Source organism: Rhizophagus irregularis, chromosome 13 (genome assembly GCF_026210795.1).
Source record: "Rhizophagus irregularis chromosome 13, complete sequence".
Classification (NCBI taxonomy): domain Eukaryota; kingdom Fungi; phylum Glomeromycota; class Glomeromycetes; order Glomerales; family Glomeraceae; genus Rhizophagus; species Rhizophagus irregularis.
This window is the reverse complement of record NC_089441.1, coordinates 4,792,132-4,814,162: the sequence shown is the minus strand read 5'-3', so window position 1 is coordinate 4,814,162 and position 22,031 is coordinate 4,792,132. Positions and strand designations below refer to the sequence as shown.

At 25.3% G+C, this 22,031-nt stretch overlaps 6 protein-coding genes across 6 annotated transcripts; 1 reads left to right on the top strand and 5 right to left on the bottom strand.

The window, feature by feature from the left end:
- Positions 1-468: 468 nt before the first annotated feature.
- On the top strand, positions 469-2,369 carry OCT59_005654 (uncharacterized protein; the record flags this gene model as incomplete). Its single annotated transcript, XM_066138494.1, has 1 exon — positions 469-2,369. The coding sequence occupies exon 1, from the start codon at positions 582-584 to the stop codon at positions 2,367-2,369; it is 1,788 nt and encodes a 595-aa protein (XP_065997614.1). The 5' UTR covers positions 469-581.
- A 614-nt stretch (positions 2,370-2,983) lies between these two features.
- Positions 2,984-3,660, bottom strand: OCT59_005653 (uncharacterized protein; the record flags this gene model as incomplete). The annotated part of the gene is made up of 2 exons (XM_066138493.1): positions 2,984-3,102; positions 3,237-3,660. The coding sequence occupies 2 exons, from the start codon at positions 3,658-3,660 to the stop codon at positions 2,984-2,986; spliced, it is 543 nt and encodes a 180-aa protein (XP_065997613.1).
- A 204-nt stretch (positions 3,661-3,864) lies between these two features.
- Positions 3,865-5,922, bottom strand: OCT59_005652 (uncharacterized protein; the record flags this gene model as incomplete). The annotated part of the gene is made up of 1 exon (XM_025317547.2): positions 3,865-5,922. The coding sequence occupies one exon, from the start codon at positions 5,920-5,922 to the stop codon at positions 4,252-4,254; it is 1,671 nt and encodes a 556-aa protein (XP_025178010.1). The 3' UTR covers positions 3,865-4,251.
- Positions 5,923-13,459: 7,537 nt separating this feature from the next.
- On the bottom strand, positions 13,460-13,669 carry OCT59_005651 (uncharacterized protein; the record flags this gene model as incomplete). The annotated part of the gene is made up of 1 exon (XM_066138491.1): positions 13,460-13,669. One exon carries the CDS (start codon positions 13,667-13,669, stop codon positions 13,460-13,462), a length of 210 nt encoding a protein of 69 aa, XP_065997612.1.
- A 97-nt stretch (positions 13,670-13,766) lies between these two features.
- OCT59_005650 (uncharacterized protein) lies at positions 13,767-14,433 on the bottom strand (the record flags this gene model as incomplete). Its single annotated transcript, XM_066138490.1, has 2 exons — positions 13,767-14,207; positions 14,419-14,433. The coding sequence occupies 2 exons, from the start codon at positions 14,431-14,433 to the stop codon at positions 13,767-13,769; spliced, it is 456 nt and encodes a 151-aa protein (XP_065997611.1).
- Positions 14,434-19,118: 4,685 nt separating this feature from the next.
- OCT59_005649 (uncharacterized protein) lies at positions 19,119-21,323 on the bottom strand (the record flags this gene model as incomplete). The annotated part of the gene is made up of 11 exons (XM_066138489.1): positions 19,119-19,138; positions 19,224-19,264; positions 19,358-19,374; positions 19,453-19,485; positions 19,596-19,629; positions 20,286-20,319; positions 20,394-20,417; positions 20,597-20,620; positions 20,694-20,722; positions 21,214-21,242; positions 21,321-21,323. 11 exons carry the CDS (start codon positions 21,321-21,323, stop codon positions 19,119-19,121), a joined length of 288 nt encoding a protein of 95 aa, XP_065997610.1.
- Positions 21,324-22,031: the final 708 nt, after the last annotated feature.

Here is a 22,031-nt window from a genome sequence, read left to right as displayed (position 1 = left end):
TTTTCATGAATTTCATATCAAAAATTTTTCTTCATATAAGGATTCGCGCGAAACGTCATACAATAAATAACAAAATGTATATAATTAATAATTTTAAGTTTAATGCATATAACGAATAAAATTAATCGATCAGATTAAAAAAAGTTTCAGTTTATTTCAGTTTAGGATTAAAAATTTCCGTAACGGGCCGATTCAGATTTATTATTTTATATATTTTATATGATTAACTCTAGTATTTAATATACGGGTTTAATAATAAATGTATAACAATTGCAAAATTTTTATGCGTCAAATTTTATAGACGTAAATATAAACAAATAAATAAAATAAAATAAAGCGGGTACAATTGCATCATGTTTTTAATTTATAAATAGGTTTAGCGGGTACCTTTTTTTGATTTTTGGCGATTTTCTTTTTTTAGTTTTGATTTTTTTCTTTCTCACGTAAGATCATAAATAAACCTAAGATCGTAAAATATTTTGAACATACCAATTTTTATTTCTCATTTTTCGATAACATTTATTTCATACTTACAAGAACCACTTTTAGAAGAACATTCTTATTCATCAATATTATTAACGATGATTTCCTCTTTTAAACCTTTCCTTTCCTATTTAGATATCTTTCTTTCTCGTCTAAATAATTTCATTCCACAAACTCTTCCAATTCCAATTTATTTTATATTGATCTATTCTTTACAATTCTTTCTAATCTTTTTAACACTTTCTCCACCAAAATCATCTTATCATTATTATACCATTTATTTTATATTATTGATTTATTTTCTGTTACCGTTAAATTACGGTTATCATTTTAACTGTACAATTCAAGGGGTGATTCCTGTCACAGTTATTTCATATACTTGGAAAATGTTGATTTGGTTAAGAGAATGTGAGAATTCCTCTACTAAAAAAGATAAAATTATAAAACCTTATTATCATAGTTTATTTTGGTGGAGAAAATCTTCTTTTGATATGATTAATAATCAAAAAGATATTTTAAAGAAGGATCTTTCAAAGGAGGATGTTTCAAAAAAGGATCTTTCAACGAAGGATATTTCAAATAAGGATCTTTCAAAGGAGGATCTTTCAAATAAGGATCTTTCAAATAAGGATCCTTCAAAGGAGGATATTTCAAAGGAGGATATTTCAAAAGATATTCCTAAAAGTATTTCAAAAGATATTCCTAAAAGCATTTCAAAGGATATTCCTAAAAGTATTTCAAAAAATATCCCTAATGGTATTTCAAAGGATATCTCTAATGGTATCTCAAAGGATATCTCTAATGGTATTTCAAAGGATAATATTTCAAAACGTATTTCAAACAACAATATTTCAAAGGATATTTCAAATCATGATGTTTCAAAAGATGTTTCAAAGGATATTTTGTCCAATCAAAATCAAAATATTTACATACCCGTAATACCTTCAAAATATATTCTTACTAGATTAATTTCTTTTATTAAAATAACGACAATACAAGAATTTTGGTTGATTTTTATAGAATATTATATGCCAAATGAAATATCTTCTATACCATATCCAATTCGATTTTATAATTATTTTACATCATCTGATTCAGATCAACAATATTATATATCACCATTTTATATGTTTTATTGTGCAATTTATACTGGAATAATTTATTGGAATATGATTTGGATTTATGAAATTTATTTATTTGTAGCTTCTTGTTTATTATATTATATTCAATCTACAAAAAAATTTTCAAATTCAATCTTTTCTACTTCTTTTATTATTCCTTATCCTTATAACAAATTATTAATTAAATTAAAAATTTCGAAAAATTTTTCCTCACTTTTAGAACAATGGTTATATCATTTCTTATTTTTTACTAATCCATTATTTGATTCCCCTCATTTATCTTGTTCTCCTTCTGAATTTTGGTCAAAAAGATGGCATTTACTTTATCGTAATTGTTTTGTTGAATTAGGTTATTTACCTTGTAAAAAATTCATGAATAATTATTATCCTTCTTTTTTACCTCATAAAAAAGTTTTATCTCATATTTTTGGAACTTTTGCTGGTTTTTTATGGAGTTGCATATTTCATGAATATGTTATACATTCATTATTTGGTTTAGCTAATGGTGAACATTTTACTTTCTTTTTATTTCATGGTATTATAGCTATCTTTTGGGAAATTATTGTAACCCTCTCATTTAGAAAGAATGATAATACAGCGTTCGATCAGAAAAGATATTATTATACAAAGAAAGTTATTGGCTTCGTTTTATGGAATTCTATCTTAATATTATCTGCTCCTTGGTTCGCCGAACCTTATATTAGAGCTAAACATTATTATTGTTATCCTCATTTCGGTTGTGATAAAGGTTATAAAGGTTATTAATATAGGTAAACGAGTTATCTTGGAGATCTTAATTACCTAAAAAAGAAGCATGTGGGAGGAATAATGATTTAGAAATTAGATTATTTTGATTTGATTTAAAAAAAATAAATAAATAAATAAAATAAAAAAAAAAATTTAACAATAATTTAACCATTTTACATATATGTTATTAATATATTACCTGAATTATTGCCTTATCTATCTATATATATATATTTTTTAACAATATATTTTAACAATCCTGCTATTTGTAATGAATATTAATAATATACAAAACTACTTGATTTTTTTTTTTTTAAAAAAAAAAGGAAAAAAAAAATGCAATAATAATAATAATTGTGATAATAATAGAAAAAAATGTACAAAAAAATATATTGTAAAAAAAAAAAGAAATACTTCCATTATATATATAATCTTAATATCTTAATATGATAATCCTTATATATATATAGGGTTGGTAAAATAACCGTTAGTTATGAATTTGGTTAATTAACCGGTTAATTAACGGTTAGTTAACGGTTAATTAACCCATAAATAACCTGTATATATAATTTTAAGGAAGTTAAAATAAATTTATAATTTATTAAATATTATAAAATTTTAATATATTTTATTTATTCTTCATCATCTAAATTAATAACATTTGCTTCAAATCCAAATATACTATCATTATCAGAACTATTATTATTATCATCTTCTTTATTTTCATTATCAGAACTATTATTACTATCTTCTTCATTTTCATTAAAATTACTACCCATTTAGCTGTATGAGATTCTTCACAGAATAAATAGCATCGAAAGAATAATGGTTTTGGAGTACAAATAACAAAATTTTGAACTGATTCTCGATTAATATTAGACCAACCATCTGAAACCATTGTAAGAGATTTAGCTTGTAAAATTTGTTCATTACATTCAGCTTTAACTTCATCAAAAACATCATCAAGTAATTCATCAGCAAGTTTTCTTCGATTAGGTAATTTGAATGCTGGACGTAATTGTTGAAAAAACTGAATAACATAATTATTTTCAAGAAAAGAAAAAGGAACTCCAGCAGCAAATAATGCTTGAGCTAGTAAAATTTCAAGAGTATCTTGTTCTTCTTCACTCATACGATCAACAAAATTCTCAATTGTTGTATTTTTTAAATGCTTTTTTGATGTTTTTACTGTAGGAATAAAAGTAGAAGTAGTAGCATCAGAAGTTTCTAATAGTTCAGGAATTTGTTGTTTCTTTGTTTTTGCACTTTCTGGAGCTCTAGGACAACTATCATTAAGATGAACTTGCATTCTTTTAGCTGTACCTTGTTCAAAAACTTTAGAACAATAATTACAACGTACAGAAGGATGTGTTTTTTTCTTAGACCTACTACTTTCTTCATTACTTTCTGCTTCAGTAATTATTGTCCAATGTTTCCAAACAGTTCCCTTTTTTTTTACCATGATAATGAACAATAAATTTGCAAAAAAAAAGTGTTTTTTTAAAAAAAATTTATCTTAAAAAAAAGATCATGCAATATGTAGATCATAGATTTAATCAATATTTATATTAATTAATATTTAATTGTGTAACAAAATAATGGATTATCATTTAATCACATGATTTAAATTCTGCATTTTGATTGGCTAATTATAAATAACGGTTAATTAACCATTTTAAATCAATCATAACTAACAAAATTAACGGTTAATTAACCATGGTTAATTAACCGTGGTTAATTAACCCCCATCCCTATATATATATATATATGGTTTGTTTTTGTGATTGATTCATTAATGATGATTGATATATGTATATTATGAATTGTTTTATCCCACCCTATAACATTTATATATTCTAATTGACCCGCAACCATATTGAAATACCATGCATTTTATGTACTATCGTCTCATTCCATGATGATCTGGCGGTGAATGATGAAAAAAGTATCTATTCAAATTTAATTCATCTGTATTTCTGTCTCGTGGTGGTTGATAAAATCTTGCATGATTATATGGTTGACGTGAAGTTCCATTTACGATAGGAGTATGAGAAGGATTTCTGATCATTCTCAATACATAGTATTCTAATGTTGAGAATACTGTTGTAATCAAAGCGCTAACTCTAAAAGCCATAGCGAGATATTGTCCTATATTAGTCATTGTACTAAAATTCTCATAAGGTCCAGCTGAACTTAATCTTGTTAACCCCAAGACTCTAACTAAAACAGGCCACGAACTGCTTATCACCAATAAAACCGTAACATTTGCTATAATTTGTTGAACCGTCATTTTTCCTAAACGAGGTCTAATTCGTTTAAATGGGGATATTGAATAAACTCCAATAATTGTTGCTGAGGTAAAACAAAAAATCAGTGTAATTTCATTTAATGTACCAAATCCAAATAATGATACCGTTTGTTTGCCGATAAGCGCCTCCAAATTTTTTAATTCCTTTCCATCATCTACCAATAGACTCTTCATCAAAGCGTACAAGATATGTCCAAGTATTAGCAACCAAATAAAGTGACTAACTATGAAAAGAACTAAAAATAACATATTTCGATAAAGTGGAGAATGCGAGAGATCTTTTTGTAATCGCTTCTCTTCTTCTTCGAGCTTATTAATCTTTGCAATGATTTCATTTCTTGAATTTGAAAGGTGCCCTGATCTATTGGTTATGATATTATTAGCAATTCCAGATGCATACAACTTTTCAGATGAATAAGAATATTGCGATTCTGTCGAAGGAACTAATATAGCGGAACGTGATGTATTATTAACACTATATATTGATCTCAACCCACGCTCTAAATTTTCCAATCTTTGTTGCCATACGGTAATATCCATCTTATTTCGTTTCAACTTTTCCTTTAAAGATCTTCGATAATTTGGTCGCAAAGGAAGCTTGCTAATACATGAAAATATTTCAATATAACCTCTTGGGGTTGCTTTTAAACATATCAATGCACCTCCTATACATGTAAATAAATTCAACATCTCTAATTCATCTACATTTGATATTCCAAAAAGCATTTTCAAAGTATAAATAAAACCATACATCAACATTCCAACCAAACCCATAATTATTAAGGTTTCCCTTGCCTTGGCAAAAAAGGTTCGAAGTTGATCGGTTTCACTATAAAAAAAAGCAAAAGGTAATAAGGCAAATAAAGAAATATTACAGCCTATAAAAGCGTAATTCCATAAAGTCACCAATAATTCAACATCCAACCAAGTCAAATAATAATTTCCTGAAAATATTTCGTTATGTAACAAAGCTGTTGCTATCATAGTAAATGGCCATAACAAAAATCCAGCTAATGCCATTGCCAATCCTCCCGCACACAATATGATAATTATTAAACTATCTATGCCATACGGATCATCCTCTTCTTCTTCTATGTCTGTAATTCTGTTTTTCCTTCGAAATCGTTGTAATAAACTATAAGATATCGAATACAGGGAGACAAATAGAAGAAACGCAATGATGTTTTGACGAACCCAGCTGTAAAATTCGTTTGCTGCTCTCTCACTTGCGCTAAGTATAGAGTTTTCTTCTATTGAAGTCATTACAAAAACGAACTGCAGTACAATCAATGTTATCTCTTTTTTTTTAAAAAAAAAAGTAACAAAAAATTTTTCTTTAATTAATTATAAAAAACTAAATCGGGTAAAAGAAGGGTATGGGAAGGAAGGTTTATTAAATAATTTTTTCCACTTGTAATACAATCACAAGTGACTTTTTCGCGTACGCAAAGCAAAAATAAAAACCTTACCCTTCCCTTTTAAACCTGAAGAAGTTTTTCAAATTTGGTAGTAAATAATAATTGACTGTAAGGAAAAAAAAATTCTTTCCTCGATAGGTTTATACATAAAAGCTTGTGCTTATTTACACATAAAATGTAATCATAAATTGTAAATGATCATTCTTTTTTGCACTTACTTAATTTGTATATTTGTGATTTCACAAATGCGTATCTCACAAGTTATTTTTTCTGAATGCAGGTAGTGCTTGGTACTACGTAGATCAATGACGTTTATGACCATAATACATATAAGGGCTAATGTAGATTTTATTACAATACTTACAATACGATATATTGGAATCACATGTAATTGCTTAGCAATTTTTTAAATAAATTCTGACTAACAATAAAAGGGATGTTGATTTAATTAACCCCGCGTTTACGCATTTTTTTAATATCCGCTAAAAAAAATTTTCAAACGTGTATGTATTTCAGTGAATTATTAATTATACGATACACAGTTACACGCAGAAACAATTTTCCTCGTATTGTTAATTGTTATACAAATTAACGCCCAATCGTAATTCTGATCGAATATGGCAAAAGGCAAAGTACAAGATAAACTTTAGATAACATTTTATCGGATAACAAACTTGAAGAAGACATTACTACGTAATATCAAAAGGTTTTGAATTACATAATAATCAAATAGTCACGTACAATCCAGTTAAGAGTATCAAAAACAAGAGAATTTTACGCCTAAAATGTAAAAATTTGGAAATTTAACCAGACAGGATAAATAAACGCCAAATTTTTGAAGAATAAAGATTGGATCAGTAATTGTTGATTTTAAAAAAAGACCATAATTATTTAACAAATCTCATAAATTTTAAATAAAAAAGTAATTATGAGGTAATTACACTTGCAATTATAACAAAATATTTCAATATATATACTTATTCAAGTTTATACAGATTTTTAATTTAAGATTTGAACATTTTATTTAAAAACAAAAGTAATCAAATTTATAGGAATTAATATTTTAGCAACTAGTAAATTAAACTGATTCTGCTTACTTTTAATAATGATTACAAAAACTTTATAAAAGAAATCTAATAAACTAAATTAATAATTTTTATTAGTATAAGACTAATTTTAACCAGAGTGATTTAACCTACTAGTAAATTTTATAATTTTGCCCAAATTTTCAAAAAAAAAAAAATGTAAATTATGATTACAATAAAAAATGAGCAAAAATATATAAAAAATTGGTCATTATACTCTATTATATCCAAATAAATAAAAACTATATAAAAGTGAAATGAATAATAACACAAATGATTTTTTTTTTAAAAAAAAAAATATTATTCAGGTTATTTAATTCAAAAGGCAAATTAGCAAAACTCTTTTTATTATTAGTTATTAAAATATTTGAATAATAATAAATACTAATTCTGCATTTAAAATATTTAAAAATATATTAAATAATAACTTTACCAATATTGAACATAAAATAATCTTACTAGTACCATTCAATTTGTTTAATATAATGCCAGCCAGTATTTTATTGGAGTTTTAATTCTAGTTGAAAATACATCATAATGCTGGTATGGTAAACATTATCACTGGTAAACTTTAGCAATTTACTAAATTAAATAGTAAAATTCCAATATTCAATTACTAAATTTTTTTTTAGAATTACTCTTAAAGGGCAGAAGTGGTTATTTTATTTATTGATGATATGTAATAACAATACAATACATTGATAAATCCCATTTTACTTCACCTTATTAACAAAGTAAAATGTACCTTATAAGCTAAAGAACTAAAGAAAATTTAAGAATAAAAGTTAGTAATAAATTTTAAAAAAACCCAATTTAAGAAAAAAAAATAATCAACTATAAAAAAAATTTTTTAAAGTATTGAAAATCCTATTTGTAAAAAAAAAAAAAAAAATCAAAACTAAGGGAGCTTACAGATATTACGTAATTATCGAAAGGGGGGAGGAGGTAACCAAAATCTTACGTTACACTTAATAAAATATATAATTTATAAATATTATAATTTGATTGGTTATTAAATCTGACAAAAGGAGGAGGAGAGTAAGTTTATATTAAACTGAATATTATGTAATATATATAACTCCCCTAATTTAATGATTTCCTTATAAAGTTTTCTTTTAAAAATTCTGAACAATTGCTAGATTTTAAAATATTAATATTTTATATATTTTATATAATATGCAAATTTATATCAATAATGTAAAATTAATATGATTTTAAGATATCTCTTGCTGAAATACAGATACTTATGGCCAATATTTTAATTCAATTTATTCTAGCATTTAAAAAATTAATATGAAAACCAAGATGTGAATAAATTATTTTATGAAAAAAAAGAAAAAATATTTTTTAAACAGATAAAATTACTTCAGAATCCAAAATAAAGGACAATTTAAATCAACTTTCAGATAAAGTAAAAGATTTACAAACAAGAAAAGTAGATCGATTATAAAAATTAATTTCTTTGGTAAAAAAATCAATAAATACCTTTGTAAAGAAATATATATATAAGAATTGGATTCCAATAAAGAAGAAAATTAATAAGGTTACATTATACATGAGCAAAAAATTACTGGATTAATAATTTCATAAATAATTTAAATTTTTATCTATTCTCAGTTATATTTATTTTTATTTATAATTTTAGAGATATACTTTATTATTAATTTTATTTTTATTATTATTTTTGTTTTTGTTTTTGTTTTTATTTTTTATTTTTCCAGTTTATAGTATGTTATATTAGCTTGCTTTTTGTTTATTTTTATTTTTAATTTTATTAGTGATATAATATTTAATGTTTGATCAGATTGGCATGGAGCTGAAAATATCACTCATAGAATATTTGTGATTATTATGTAATCCAAATATATTATAATAAAGTAGTATATAGTTTAACATTAAAAAAAAAAAATGTAAAATTAATATAAATTTATATTTTAAAAATTTTTTAATATCTTTTTATATTTAATTAAATATAAAATATAAAATAATATTAAAATTAAAGAAATACAGAAATACAATAATGTTTATAAATATAAAATAAAACTAAAAATTTGAAAAAATATACTGTATATTTTGACATTTTTTTTTTAATTGTAATGCATTTATAAATTTATTAAATAAGATATAATAAAAATAAAAGTAATATATAAAAAATTGATAAACTATTTTAACTATCATTGCTACAAATCATCGGTGACATCACTGTTATACGATTTTTAAAATTTTGGCCGGAATTAAGTAATCTACATAAATATCCTTTTTTGGAATCTTGTGTAATGCATTTCTCCATTTTTGATGAGAACCAAATTTGCCTTTTTTGGATCGTATAACATTACTCAAACTCCATAAAAGGAAATTTATATGTCAATTCCTTAATTCCAGCCAAATTTTATAAAATCACGTGATACCGGTGATAATTACTGTCAGTGATAAATAGCAAACTCCATAAAAAAAATAATATAAATAAAAAAAAATAATATAAATAAAAAAAATAATATAATAATAAAAATAATAAAAATAATATATATATTGTAATATATATAATAAATATAATAAATGTAACATTAATCAGATTTACAAAATTACTAATTCATTATCTGATTTTTAGGTTATGTAATTTTATTGCTACCAAATACATAATGATTTAACTTTTGATTATTTTGCAGATTACTATAAATTTTTTTTAACAAATCTGCAGAAAACCTGTAATTGCAGAATTTTACAGATTTTTATGAAAAAATATTTATTATCTGCAAAATTGCAAATTTGTAGAATTTCACAGAAATGCATAAAAAAAGTGCAAAAAAAATGCAAAAAACTGCAAATTTCACAGTTTTTTTGCAAATCTACTTTTTAAAAAATTTACTGATATTATACAGTTATACTATATTAATCAATATGCTTATATGATATAAAAAGTATTTTGTAACGAATAGTGAAAATAATTACAATAACTGGAATGAATTTCAATAGTTATAAAGATAAATCAAATTAATAAAAAATTCATTTATATATAAATAAATAAAAGGTTTAATAAATATAAATAAATCAGTTATTTTTCAATAAAAAAAAAATTAACTACAGTTAAACCTTGATATAGCGAACCCTTGATATAGTGAATTTTTCAGACAACTATAATAAATTTCCCCTTGCTATAACGAATTAACCAATCAAATCTCATAAAATCTTCGCCTCTATAGCTATAGCAAAGTTGAGGTCTGGAATTTAGGGTTTGTTATAACAAGAGTTGACTGTATGTAAAATACCTAGATTTCTTACAAAATTTTGACCTCAAAATTATAAAGGGGGTAGTTTACATAGAAGGACGGAGGGAGAATAGTTTAGTCAGTGCTTTATAGTATTTAAAATTCAGATCAGATTGATCATTTAGATTTGATTTAACTAGTGTCCCACATATACGACTCAAAATGACTTGCATAGACTTGCATAACATAAATAATAAAGTTAAAGTATTATAAAAATTAGTGTAGGACAAATTTTATCATATAAAAAATTGATTCAAAACTCGACTCGACTTGACTCATGAAGAACACTAGATTTAACCTATACAAAGTACTAAATATTACATATAAAATATTATTGAATAATTATAAAATTTTACTACAGTCAAAGTTCTCTATAACGAATTTCTGTATTCCGAATTTTACGCCATTGCGAATCACATGAGTGGTACCAATTTTTTATTAAATAAAATAATTAAAAATAACGAATTTTTATAGTAAATCCTACCATTGCGTATAACGAAAATGAAGATCTGTACAATTATTAATAAATGAATCTTTAATTAACGAATTTATTTTATAACGAATTTTTATAATGACTGTAACGAATTTTTTTTTAACAAATTTCACGTTAAAATGTAAGGGATATAACGAAATTTCCATTAATAGAAAGTTTCACGTTATAAATTAAACAATCGTGTGAATTTTTTTTTTGATAATTGATCATTTTATTTCAGATGTCTCAAGAAAAAAGACAAAAAACTTCTAAAGGTAAAGAGAAAGCTTCTTATATAAAACGAACCAGAGCCTCTCTTACAGGTGCTCAAAAACAAGAAGTTTGTCTAAAAAAGTTGCAGAAACCAACACCTAAAAATAAAGAACTTGCTAAAGAATATGATGTTTCACAAGGAATGATATCCGATATTTTAAAAGAAAGTGAAAAATGGTTGGCTTTAAAATTGGATTCTTATGAAGCTTCACTTAAAAAAACAAGTCAAATCAAATTTTCCACAAGTTGATGAAGCTTTGGGCTTTTGGGTTGAAAAAGCCATTGATAATAATATTACTATTAGTGGTGAATTATTGGCACAAAAAGCATGTGATTTTGCAACATTACTTGATGTACAAAACTCAAAAGGATCTGATGGATGGGTAGCGAGGTTTTAAAAAATGCCACAATCTTTGAATCTTATGTAAAACATGGAGAAGCAGCAAGCGCTCCTTCCCCGAGAAGAAGATTTGAATGAGATGCGTAAAGATCTTCAAAATATTCTTAAAGAATATTCACCTGATGATATTTTCAACATTGATAAAACTGGACTTTATTGGAAAATGGAGCTAAATCGAACTTTATCAACTGGTCCAGGTAAATTAAATATTAATTAGTATAAAATTAATATAAAAAATCATATATAAACTAAAATAATACTTATCTTACAATAGTTGTGGGTAAAAAACTATCTAAGGAATGGGTTACTATTGCATTATGTTGTAATGCTTCAGGAACTAAAAAAGTAAAACCAGTTTTTATTGGGAAAAGCCAAAATCCACGTGCCTTAAAAAATGTTCCAAAGTCGTCACTACCAGTATAATATTATTGGAATAAAACAGCTTATATGCAAGTTAGTATCTGGAACGATTGGTTAAAGCTCTTTGATTCACGTCTAAGACTCCAAAATAGACATATAATCTTACTTTATGATGGCGCATTCACTCATAAATTAATTGATGATGTTGAATTTTCCAATATTCGTCTTCATAAATTACCTCCTAATACAACTTCACGCCTTCAGCCATGTGATGCTGAAATCATTCATAGTTTTAAAGTAAGTACAAAAATGTTTTATAATTGACAAAAAAAAACCAATTTATTAATAAAATAATAAATGTAGGCACAATATCGAAAACTATTTTTGCGGAATCGTATTAAAGCATTTGATAATAGTCAAAAAAATGGACAACCCATACCTGAAATTACAATAAAAAAAGCAATTAAATATGCAGCAAAGGCATGGGAATTAGTTCAACCAGTAACTATTACAAATGGTTGGAGAAAAACTGGCATTCTTCCACCAAGTACTGACGATGACATTGATTTTGATTTTGATGAATTTGAAGAAGTTGACCAACTACAAGATCTTATTGGCCAGCTGGCTTCTAAAATATACAGAAGCCTAATTTCTGCTGAAGAATATTTAGAGTATGAAAAGGATGAAACAAATTACCAGATGATGACTGATAAAGAAATTATAGAAATGATAACAGAGCCAGAAGAACCAAATGTTGAGGGGCCAGAAATTCCAATTATCAGTAACTATGAGGCGCTAGCGGCACTCAATCAAATAATCACATATATGGAACAAAAATTTGATAAAATGGAATTTTCAAATGATCATATTCGAACCATAAAAAAATTGCGTAAAGTATAGAGCGGGAAGAATTCCATTCTAAACAGCAAGTTACTTTGGATTCATGTTTTAGTATAAATAAAGAATAGCGTGATAGTTTATTATAATGAAGTAATAAAGTTCGTGCCAAATTTACCATTTAAAAAATTAATTACTAACTAACTTTCCGAATATATTCAATATACCGAATTTGGATATAATTTTCAGTATTGCTTATCATAGCGAATAAATGTTTAAAATTCGGTACAATTATTACCGAAATTTTCACTATAATGAATTATAACCTCCGGAAATCAAGATTCGCTATAGAGAACTTTGACTGTATATACAGTTCACCCTCGCTATAGTGAAGCTCATGGGCTGAAAACTAAAATTCACTATAGTAAGGAATTCACTAATCACGTATAGTAAATAAAGATAAGATTTTCACTATATTAAAAATCCATTATTATCACGTGATGTATATTATATAGTAATAATTAAAAGTCACGACGACTAAGCTTATTTTTATAAAAAACACATGCAATAAAATAAATTTTCTTTGTTTTTTTGTAAACCTGCGCATAAATACTTTTTATATTTATGCCACTCAAAGATTATTACTTTATTAAGTATGATAAACGCAATACTGCAAATCTGTAATACAATCATTTATAAAGACTATCCCGATCGATTTGGTATTCAATAAAACCTTCACACTCTTCATGATTATAAAAGTCCCCTTCGTTAAAATATAAAGTTTCAAAATTAATATTATCAACGTCCATAATATTATCTTTATCACCTATTCTATTCATATTATTATTATCAACACCATCAACGCTATCATTAGTTTTAACAAATAGGTCTAAACTCATTTGCTTCTTTGAAAAAAAAATTATTTCTGTAAACTTCCCTTCTAGCTTTTTTCATAGCTTTAAAAGCACCTTTATCAATAATATCTTGACTTTTATTTTATTCTAAATAAATAAAAATTTTATCAAACGCGGCCAAAACTTCAGAGCTAGATACTGAAGTAATTTCCCTATCACTTTCATCATCAGAAATGGAGTTATTTTCTTTAAGAATGGCAACTATCTGTTCTTCAGTTAGTGTCTCACCAGTAATTTCATTCTCCTGATCTAATTTAATATATTCTTCAGCGGTAAGGGGATGTATATATTCAAGTTTATCAATTAAATCTTGGATTTCTTTACGTTCATTCTCTTCACGTTCATTCTCTTCTATTTCATCTTGAGAATCTGTATCATCTAATGGCAAAATTCCTGCATCTCTCCAGTAGTTAAATATAGTTTGAGAAAGAACTTTATCCCAGGCTAATACCACATACTTAATAGCTTTTTTGATATCAATTGGTGACTTACTATTGCCTGTTTCTTGTTGATAATCAAAGGCCTTGATACGATTTTTAAGGAGCAATTTTCGATAGTGTGCCTACAAATATATAAATATGGTAAGTTTAATTTCGTAATAATTAAAAAATTACATTAAAATTTTTCAGAATTAATTACCTTAAAACTATTAATAATACCTTTATCACAAGGTTGCAGATGCGCGGTTGTGTTAGGAGGTAAAAACTTAATTTCTATATTAGTCAATTCTACACCTTCGTATAAAGCATGAACAGGAGCGTTATCTACAAGAAGAAGAATTTTTCTTCCTTTTAATCTCATTGTTGCATCAAATTGACGAATCCAATCATTCCAAATGGAGACTTGCATCCAAGCTTTTATATTCCAGGAATATTCTACCTAAAGAAACATATTTAAGTTTTTCAGCTTGATTTGTGTTTTTGTATTTATAAATAAATACTGGTTTAAGCTTTTCTCTACCAGTTGCATTAGAACAAAGAAGAATTGTCACACGATCTTTTGATTGCTTTCGTCCAGATATAGATTTATCAGAAATCGTTCTTTTAGGTTCTATTTTCCAATACAAACCAGTTTCATCACAATTGAAAACATCATCAAGACTATATCCACGAATCAAATCTTGAAGCTCTTTCCTAAATTCATCAAGTTTCTCAAGTGGTGCACTTGCAGCCTCTCCTTGCTTTAAATAACAAGAAAGATTGTGCCTTTTTTTAAATCCATTAATCCAACCATTACTTCCTTTAAAATTTTCAATCTTATATAAAGATGCAAACATCATAGCTTTTTCATGTAAAACTTGATCACTAATATCAACACTATTTTCCAAAGCTTTTAATACCCATAACGTAAGTGCTTCTTCAATTTCTGGAAAAATCACCCTATCTTGTCTTTTACCTTTAGCTTCAGGTGCTTGGGATCAATTTCAAGCCATTTTTGTGAATTTTTTTAACGTACTACTAATACATCCTTCACTAACATCAAATAATTTCGCTAGTTCTTTATTTTTTAGAGAAGGTTCAGTAACTTTTTTAAGGACATATTTCATGTTTTTGGGCAAGAGTCAAGGAGGCTCTTTTTGGCAAAGTTTTTTCTTGGGATATTATACCTTTGCCTATGGTTATTTGAGTACGCGAAGTTCTTTTATTTTGAGTTTTGGGCGTAGTGTGTGAAGAAAATAATTAACTAGATCAGGATTACTTTTATTATAATCAAAATAAAATATGATACTTTTCCTTTTTAGTTTAAATCACGAAAAAATTCTAGCTTCTAAAGGCAAATTCGAATTCAAATAAATTATACGTGATAAAAAATTCACTAATTAATTGTGTAACATTTGAAAAATTCGTTATAGCAAAAATCTTTACTATATCAAGGGTCATTTTATTAACACTGGTTCCAGTATTTAAATTCGAATTACGAGATACAGAAAATTTATTATAAAATTCACTATATCAAGAATTATTATTTATAAAAAAATCCGAAAAAATCCTACCTGACTTTTCTTCATTATAGTGAGTTATTCACTATATAAAAATTCACTATAGCGAGGGTGAACTGTATAATAGTTATATGATTTTATAAAAATATCGGATATTAATAAATTATATTTTTTTAAAAAAAAGGTATTCCACCATTTTTAAATATATTTTAAAAACTTTTAGACATATTTTTATAATTTTTCAGTAACTGATTTTTCAGATTAATAATAATAAATTATAAATTTAAATAAAAATATTTCTTATTAAAAATATTTAAATTTATTAAATTTAAATATTAACAGTTTTTAAATACCAATTATAGCTAATATTTTTTTTAAGAATATAGAATTGATTAATGATTTATCTTTAAATATTTAATGAACTATAATAATACTGATTTCATTTACAATTATCTTTATACTTTAAGTAGAGGTATGCTCTGAAATCCATCAATTCAGATATCTGGTCATCCATCTGAAAATTGACTGGATTTGGATTAATCTGGTTGTATCACCGGATTGATCAGATAGATCAATGGATATCCATTCAATCCTTGTATCACCGGTTTAACCAGATTGACCGGATAGTTTAACAGATATCCGTTTAATCTGTTCAATCCATTCAATTTTTTTTTTCTTAAAAACATAATTCATATTTATTGTTTATAGTTTTTATAGTTTATTATATAGTAATGTAAAATTTATTTATTAATTTGAACCAAATAAAATTATTACATTGCTTAAACTTTAAAGTAAACCCACTCCACATACTTACCCATATCCCAATAAAAAAGAAACGTTAGTACGTTTCTTCAAAGTAAATTCCAAAAGAACTAACCCCACACATTTACTCAATATCCCAAAGAACTCAGGAAGCCAAAATCTATAAAAAAGAATAAAAAAAGAAACGTTAATATGTTTCTTCAAAGTAAATTCCAAAAGAACGCGTTCCCACATACTTACCCAATATCCAAAAGAATCCAGGAAGCTGAAATCTACAAAAAAGAATAAAAAAAGAAATGTTAGTACATTTTTTTTAAGAAAATTCTAAAAGAACGCATTTCTCTACAATTAAATTGAAAAGAACTGAAAGCCAAGAAATCTACAAAAAAATAAAAAAGAAACGTTAGTACGTTTCTTCAAAATAAATTTCAAGACCACGTGCTTCCACATACTTACCTAATATCCAAAAGAACCCAGAAAGCCGAAATCTACAAAAAGAATAAAAAAAGAAATGTTAGTACGTTTCTTCAAAGTAAATTCCAAGAGAATGCGCTCCCACACACTTACCCAATATCCCAAAGAATCTGGGAAGCCGAAATTTACAAAAAAGAATAAAAAAAAGAAACGTTAGTACGTTTCTTCAAAGTAAATTCGTAAATAATACACCCCAATATTTCAAAGAATCCAGAAGCTGAAATCTATAAAAAAGAATAAAAAAAGAACGTTAGTATGTTTTTTCAAAGTAAATTCCAAGACCACGCACTTCCACATATTAACCCAATATCTAAGGTTGCTTGTCTAAACTTCTTCAAAATCTTACGATTAGTTTTGTCAAAATTTTACTATAGATTCATTATAGTTTCAGCAGAGTTTAGCATTTATAATAAGTTTTGGCAATTTCACCTTTCTCCAAAGTTTCACCAGTTTTTTAATATAACTTTAATATAGTTTTGGCAGAATTTTGCTTTTTGGCGAAACGCCATCTTGCCTAAACCCCTAGGTTTCAGCAAGCAACCTTACCAATATCCAAAAGAACCTGGGAAGTTAAAATCTACAAAAAAGAATAAAAAAAAGAAACGTTAGTACGTTTCTTCAAAGTAAATTTGTAAAGAGTGCGTTGCCATACACTTACCCAATATTCCAAAGAACCCAGAAAGCCAAAATCTACAAAAAAGAATAAAGAGAAACGTTAGAAAAATAAATAAATAAAAAACAAACAAAAAGACCTTCTCTAACTTATCTTCAAGCTGAAATCCAGTTCCAGAAAAGTGTTCCCTAGAAAAATGAAGTAAAGGGAACGTCCTAAGCTGTTTAAGCCGAATTCTGAAAGGAAGACTGCTCTATATTTTTATATTTTATATATATTTTTTTTTTTAAAAAAAAAGCAAAAAAAAAATACCGGATTTGACCAGATTATCTGATCAATCTGGTCAATCAGATCATCCGTATAACATCTGATGAATTCAGTATTATCTAACAGATCCATCCAGATTTTCTAAAATCTGTTTATTTTTAATCTGGATCATTTGATTCAGTCAAAAAATGGATGACGGATTGAACAGATTCTACCAGAGTATACCTCTAACTTTAAGAATAAAAAAAGACTAAAAGTCTAAAATAAAAATTTAACTATTTGTAAATTAACAAAAATTATATTTTTTTATATTTCATTTTTTTTATTTTTATTTTTATTTTATTTATTGCTGTTTTCTAATTACTGTGATCTAGCATTATTTAATAAAAAAAAAATTTTTTGAGAAAATATGTGAAAATAAAAATTTTATTGCATTTTCAAATAAAGGAGGTATGATTATAAGCTGAAAATTACAATTTTAAGAAAAAATTTTCAATTTTTAAATAAGTTTACTTATAAGTAACTTTTTAAATTTTGTGTAACAAATCGTTTTTTAAAAAGTTATTTATAAGCAAACTTATTTAAAAATTGAAAATTTTTTCTTAAAATTATAATTTTAGCTTATAATCAAACCTCCTTTATTTGAAAATGCAATAAAATTTTTATTTTCACATATTTTCTCAAAAATTTTTTTTTTTATTAAATAATGTTAGATCACAGTAATTAGAAAACAGCAATAATATAAATTTTTGTTTTTATTTTAATTACTGTTTAGTTTTATTAGTTTATTATATTTACATTTATCGGGAAATTTTTTGGGGTGCAGATCTGCGCAGATCTGCAGGTGACATTTTTGCGCAGATCTGCGACCCTGTCGGCAGTCTTTGAAAAAAAAAATTCATCAAAAACTGCGCAGAATTTCAAGAAAATAAAGTTCTGCGAAAATCTTCAAAATTAAATCTGCGAAGAATTTCAAGAACTAAGTTCTGCAAGAAATTCAAGAACAAAATTCTGTGAAAAAATTCAAGAACGAAGTTCTGCAATAATTCACAAAAAAATAAATTATTTACTAATCGTCACAGTCATTATATATTGTATTTTTTATTATGTATTTTTATTTACTAATAAATTTGTCAAATAAAATTGCAAAATTGAATATAGCTAAATAAATTTATAAAGTTAAAGAATTTCAAATATAACTAACTGAAATTAATAAAATACAATATAAAAATTGAAAAAAAAAACCCAATATATGCCAACTTATTAAAATATAATCATCTTTCAAATGTATTTTAATGACGTTGACAGCGCATATATCTAAAGTATTCATCCAAAATTTAAAGAACTTTGAAGAATACCTTCAAAATTCTCTTCAGATATCATCTAAAAAGTTGCAAAGCTACAAAAAAAGAAAAAAAATTAATTTCGTTAAAAAAAAAATTTTTATTAAAAAAAATAAAAATTTAAAGAACTTCGAAGAATACCTTCGAAGTTCCATTCAGGAAACACCCAGAAAGCCATAGACCTACAAAAAGAGAATACCTTAATAAAGTTTCATTAGAAAAAAAATTAAAAAAAATTGAAGTTTCAAAAAGAAATGAAACTTTTCAAAACTCACCTATCCAAAGGTCGCAACTGATACCAACAAAATATAGAAAAAAAATTGAAAAAAATTGAAGTTTCAAAAAGTTAATGTAACTTTTTGAAACTTACTACAGGTTTCGTTTCCAAAGGTTGCAACCGATACTTACAAAATAAAGAGAAAAAATTAAAAAAAAATTAAAGTTTCGAAAAGTAATGAAACTTTTCGAGAAAAAATGAAGTTTTGAAAAGTAATGTAACTTTTCGAAACTTACCACAGGTTTCGTTTCCAAAGGTTTCAACCGATACCTACAAAATAAAGAAAGAAAATTAAAAAAAAAATTAAAGTTTTGAAAAGTAATGATACTTTTCAAAACTTACCTTGTGACACGCCGCCCATAGGATATTAAAATAAAATATCGTATGTTGCCACCGACGTGTTGAGTTCGTATAGTATTTATGCTTGGTTTTAAGATAAAAATTAGTTACAAAAATTACAAAACATTATTTCTTACCGAAATTTTAAATTATGATAGTTTCTCTATATTTTTAATAAACCATTAATTAAAATAGAATAATTAATGTGGCACTTTTTACTCATAAGAAAAAGGCTAAAAGAATGTGTTTGTTTATTAATAAGGACGAAATAAAATTTTTATTTTCCAAAAATTGAACTGCCGAATTTCCTATCGAAATCCACTTGTATTTATACATTTTTAAGAAAAATATTTCTAATATTTCTAATATTTCTAATAAAATTTAAAGATCTATTATCATATTTAACTATCTCGTTACACTAAACTAAACTATAAATATAATTTTATTGGCTAATTATTTACCCATCGGCTAATTATTTATCCATCGGCTAATTATTTATCCTTATTTTATTTCATTATATTTTCGGTTATTACAACCTATTCAACCAATACGTTTCGAAAAGAACGAACAAAACTTTTCGAACTCACTTATTCAAAAATCCCAATTTCCAACTGATGATACCTACAAAATAGAAAAATAAAGATAAGAAAAAAAATAAGTTTCGAAAAGAAGGAACGAAACTTTTCGAAACTCACCTATCCAAAAATCCCAACCGATACCTACAAAATATAGAAATAAAGTTAAAAAAAATAAAATTTGAAGTTTTGAAAAGAATATGATTCTTTTCAAAACTTACCATCCAAATGTTCCTGCCAACCGATATTTACAAATAAAGAAAAAAATTTTTAAAAAAAAATAATAGAGTTTTAAAAAGAAGAACAAATTTTTCAAAACTTACTACTCCAAAGATCCCAACCAATACCTACAAATAAAGAAAAAAATTAAAATTAAAAAACAAATCAAAGTTTCAAAAGAATGAAACTCTTGAAACTTACTGATGCAAAGTGAAGGGTCTCGCCAATACCTAAAAAAAATAAAAAATAAAAAAAATATTAAATTTTTTTAAAAAAAAATGAAGTTTCGAAACGAAACTTTCAAAACTTGCGAAGGGTTTAACGCCGATACCTAAAAAAAAGAAATAAAAAAAAATATTAATTTTTTTTTAAAAAAAACGAAATTTCAAAAAAATGAAACTTTCGAAACTTACGTGAAAGGGTTTCACCGATACCAAAAAAAGAAATAAAAAAAAATATTAATTTTTTTTAAAAAACGAAAGTTTTAAAAGTTTTAAGAATGAAACTTTTTGAAACTTATGTGAAGGGCGCCGATACCTAAAAAAAATAAATAAAAAAAATATTAATTTTTTTTAAAAAAATAAAGTTTCAAAAGTTTAAAGAATGAAACTTTTGAAACTTACCGTGAAAAGTCTCACTGATACCTAAAAAAATAAATAAAAAAAATATTAAAAAAATCTTTTAAAAAAACAGTTTTGAAAGAAAAACTTTCAAAACTTACCAATCCAAAGCGAAGAGTCTCGCTGATACCTAAAAAAAATATTAGAAAAGATAAATTTTTTAAAAAAACTTTTTTTAAAGCTAAAGATTATCATTCAGCACACAAACCATAATTGACTAGTCTGATCAACTTTATCGATTTCTGGTTTATATCCGATTGGTAATGATTACTGTAATAATACGAACTGACAAATATACTCCAACAGGACCCCGATATATAGTAACAAAAAGTAATGCATTTCGCATTATTTTAATATTTTTTAATAGGAAAAAAGTGTGAAATGCACTACTTTAACAAAAAATGGTGAATTTCGCACCATTTTATTAAGAAAAAAAAGTGTGGAACGCACCATTTTAATAAATAATTGGTGAGTTTCGCACCATTTAATTAATATTTTAATATAAAAAAGTGCAAACGCACCATTTTATTAATATTTTAATAGAAAAAGTGCGAAACGCACCATTTTAACAAAAAAATGGAGAGTTTCGCACCATTTTATTAATATTTTAATAGAAAAAGTGCGAAACGCATCATTTTAACAAAAAAATGGAGAGTTTTGCACCATTTTATTAATATTTTAATAGAAAAAGTGCGAAACGCACCATTTTAACGAAAAAATGGAGAGTTTCGCACCATTTTATTAATATTTTAATAGAAAAAGTGCGAAACGTACCATTTTAACAAAAAAATGGAGAGTTTCGCACCATTTTATTAATATTTTAATAGAAAAAGTGCGAAATGCACCATTTTAACAAAAAAATGGAGAGTTTTGCACCATTTTATTAATATTTTAATAGAAAAAGTGCGAAACGCACCAT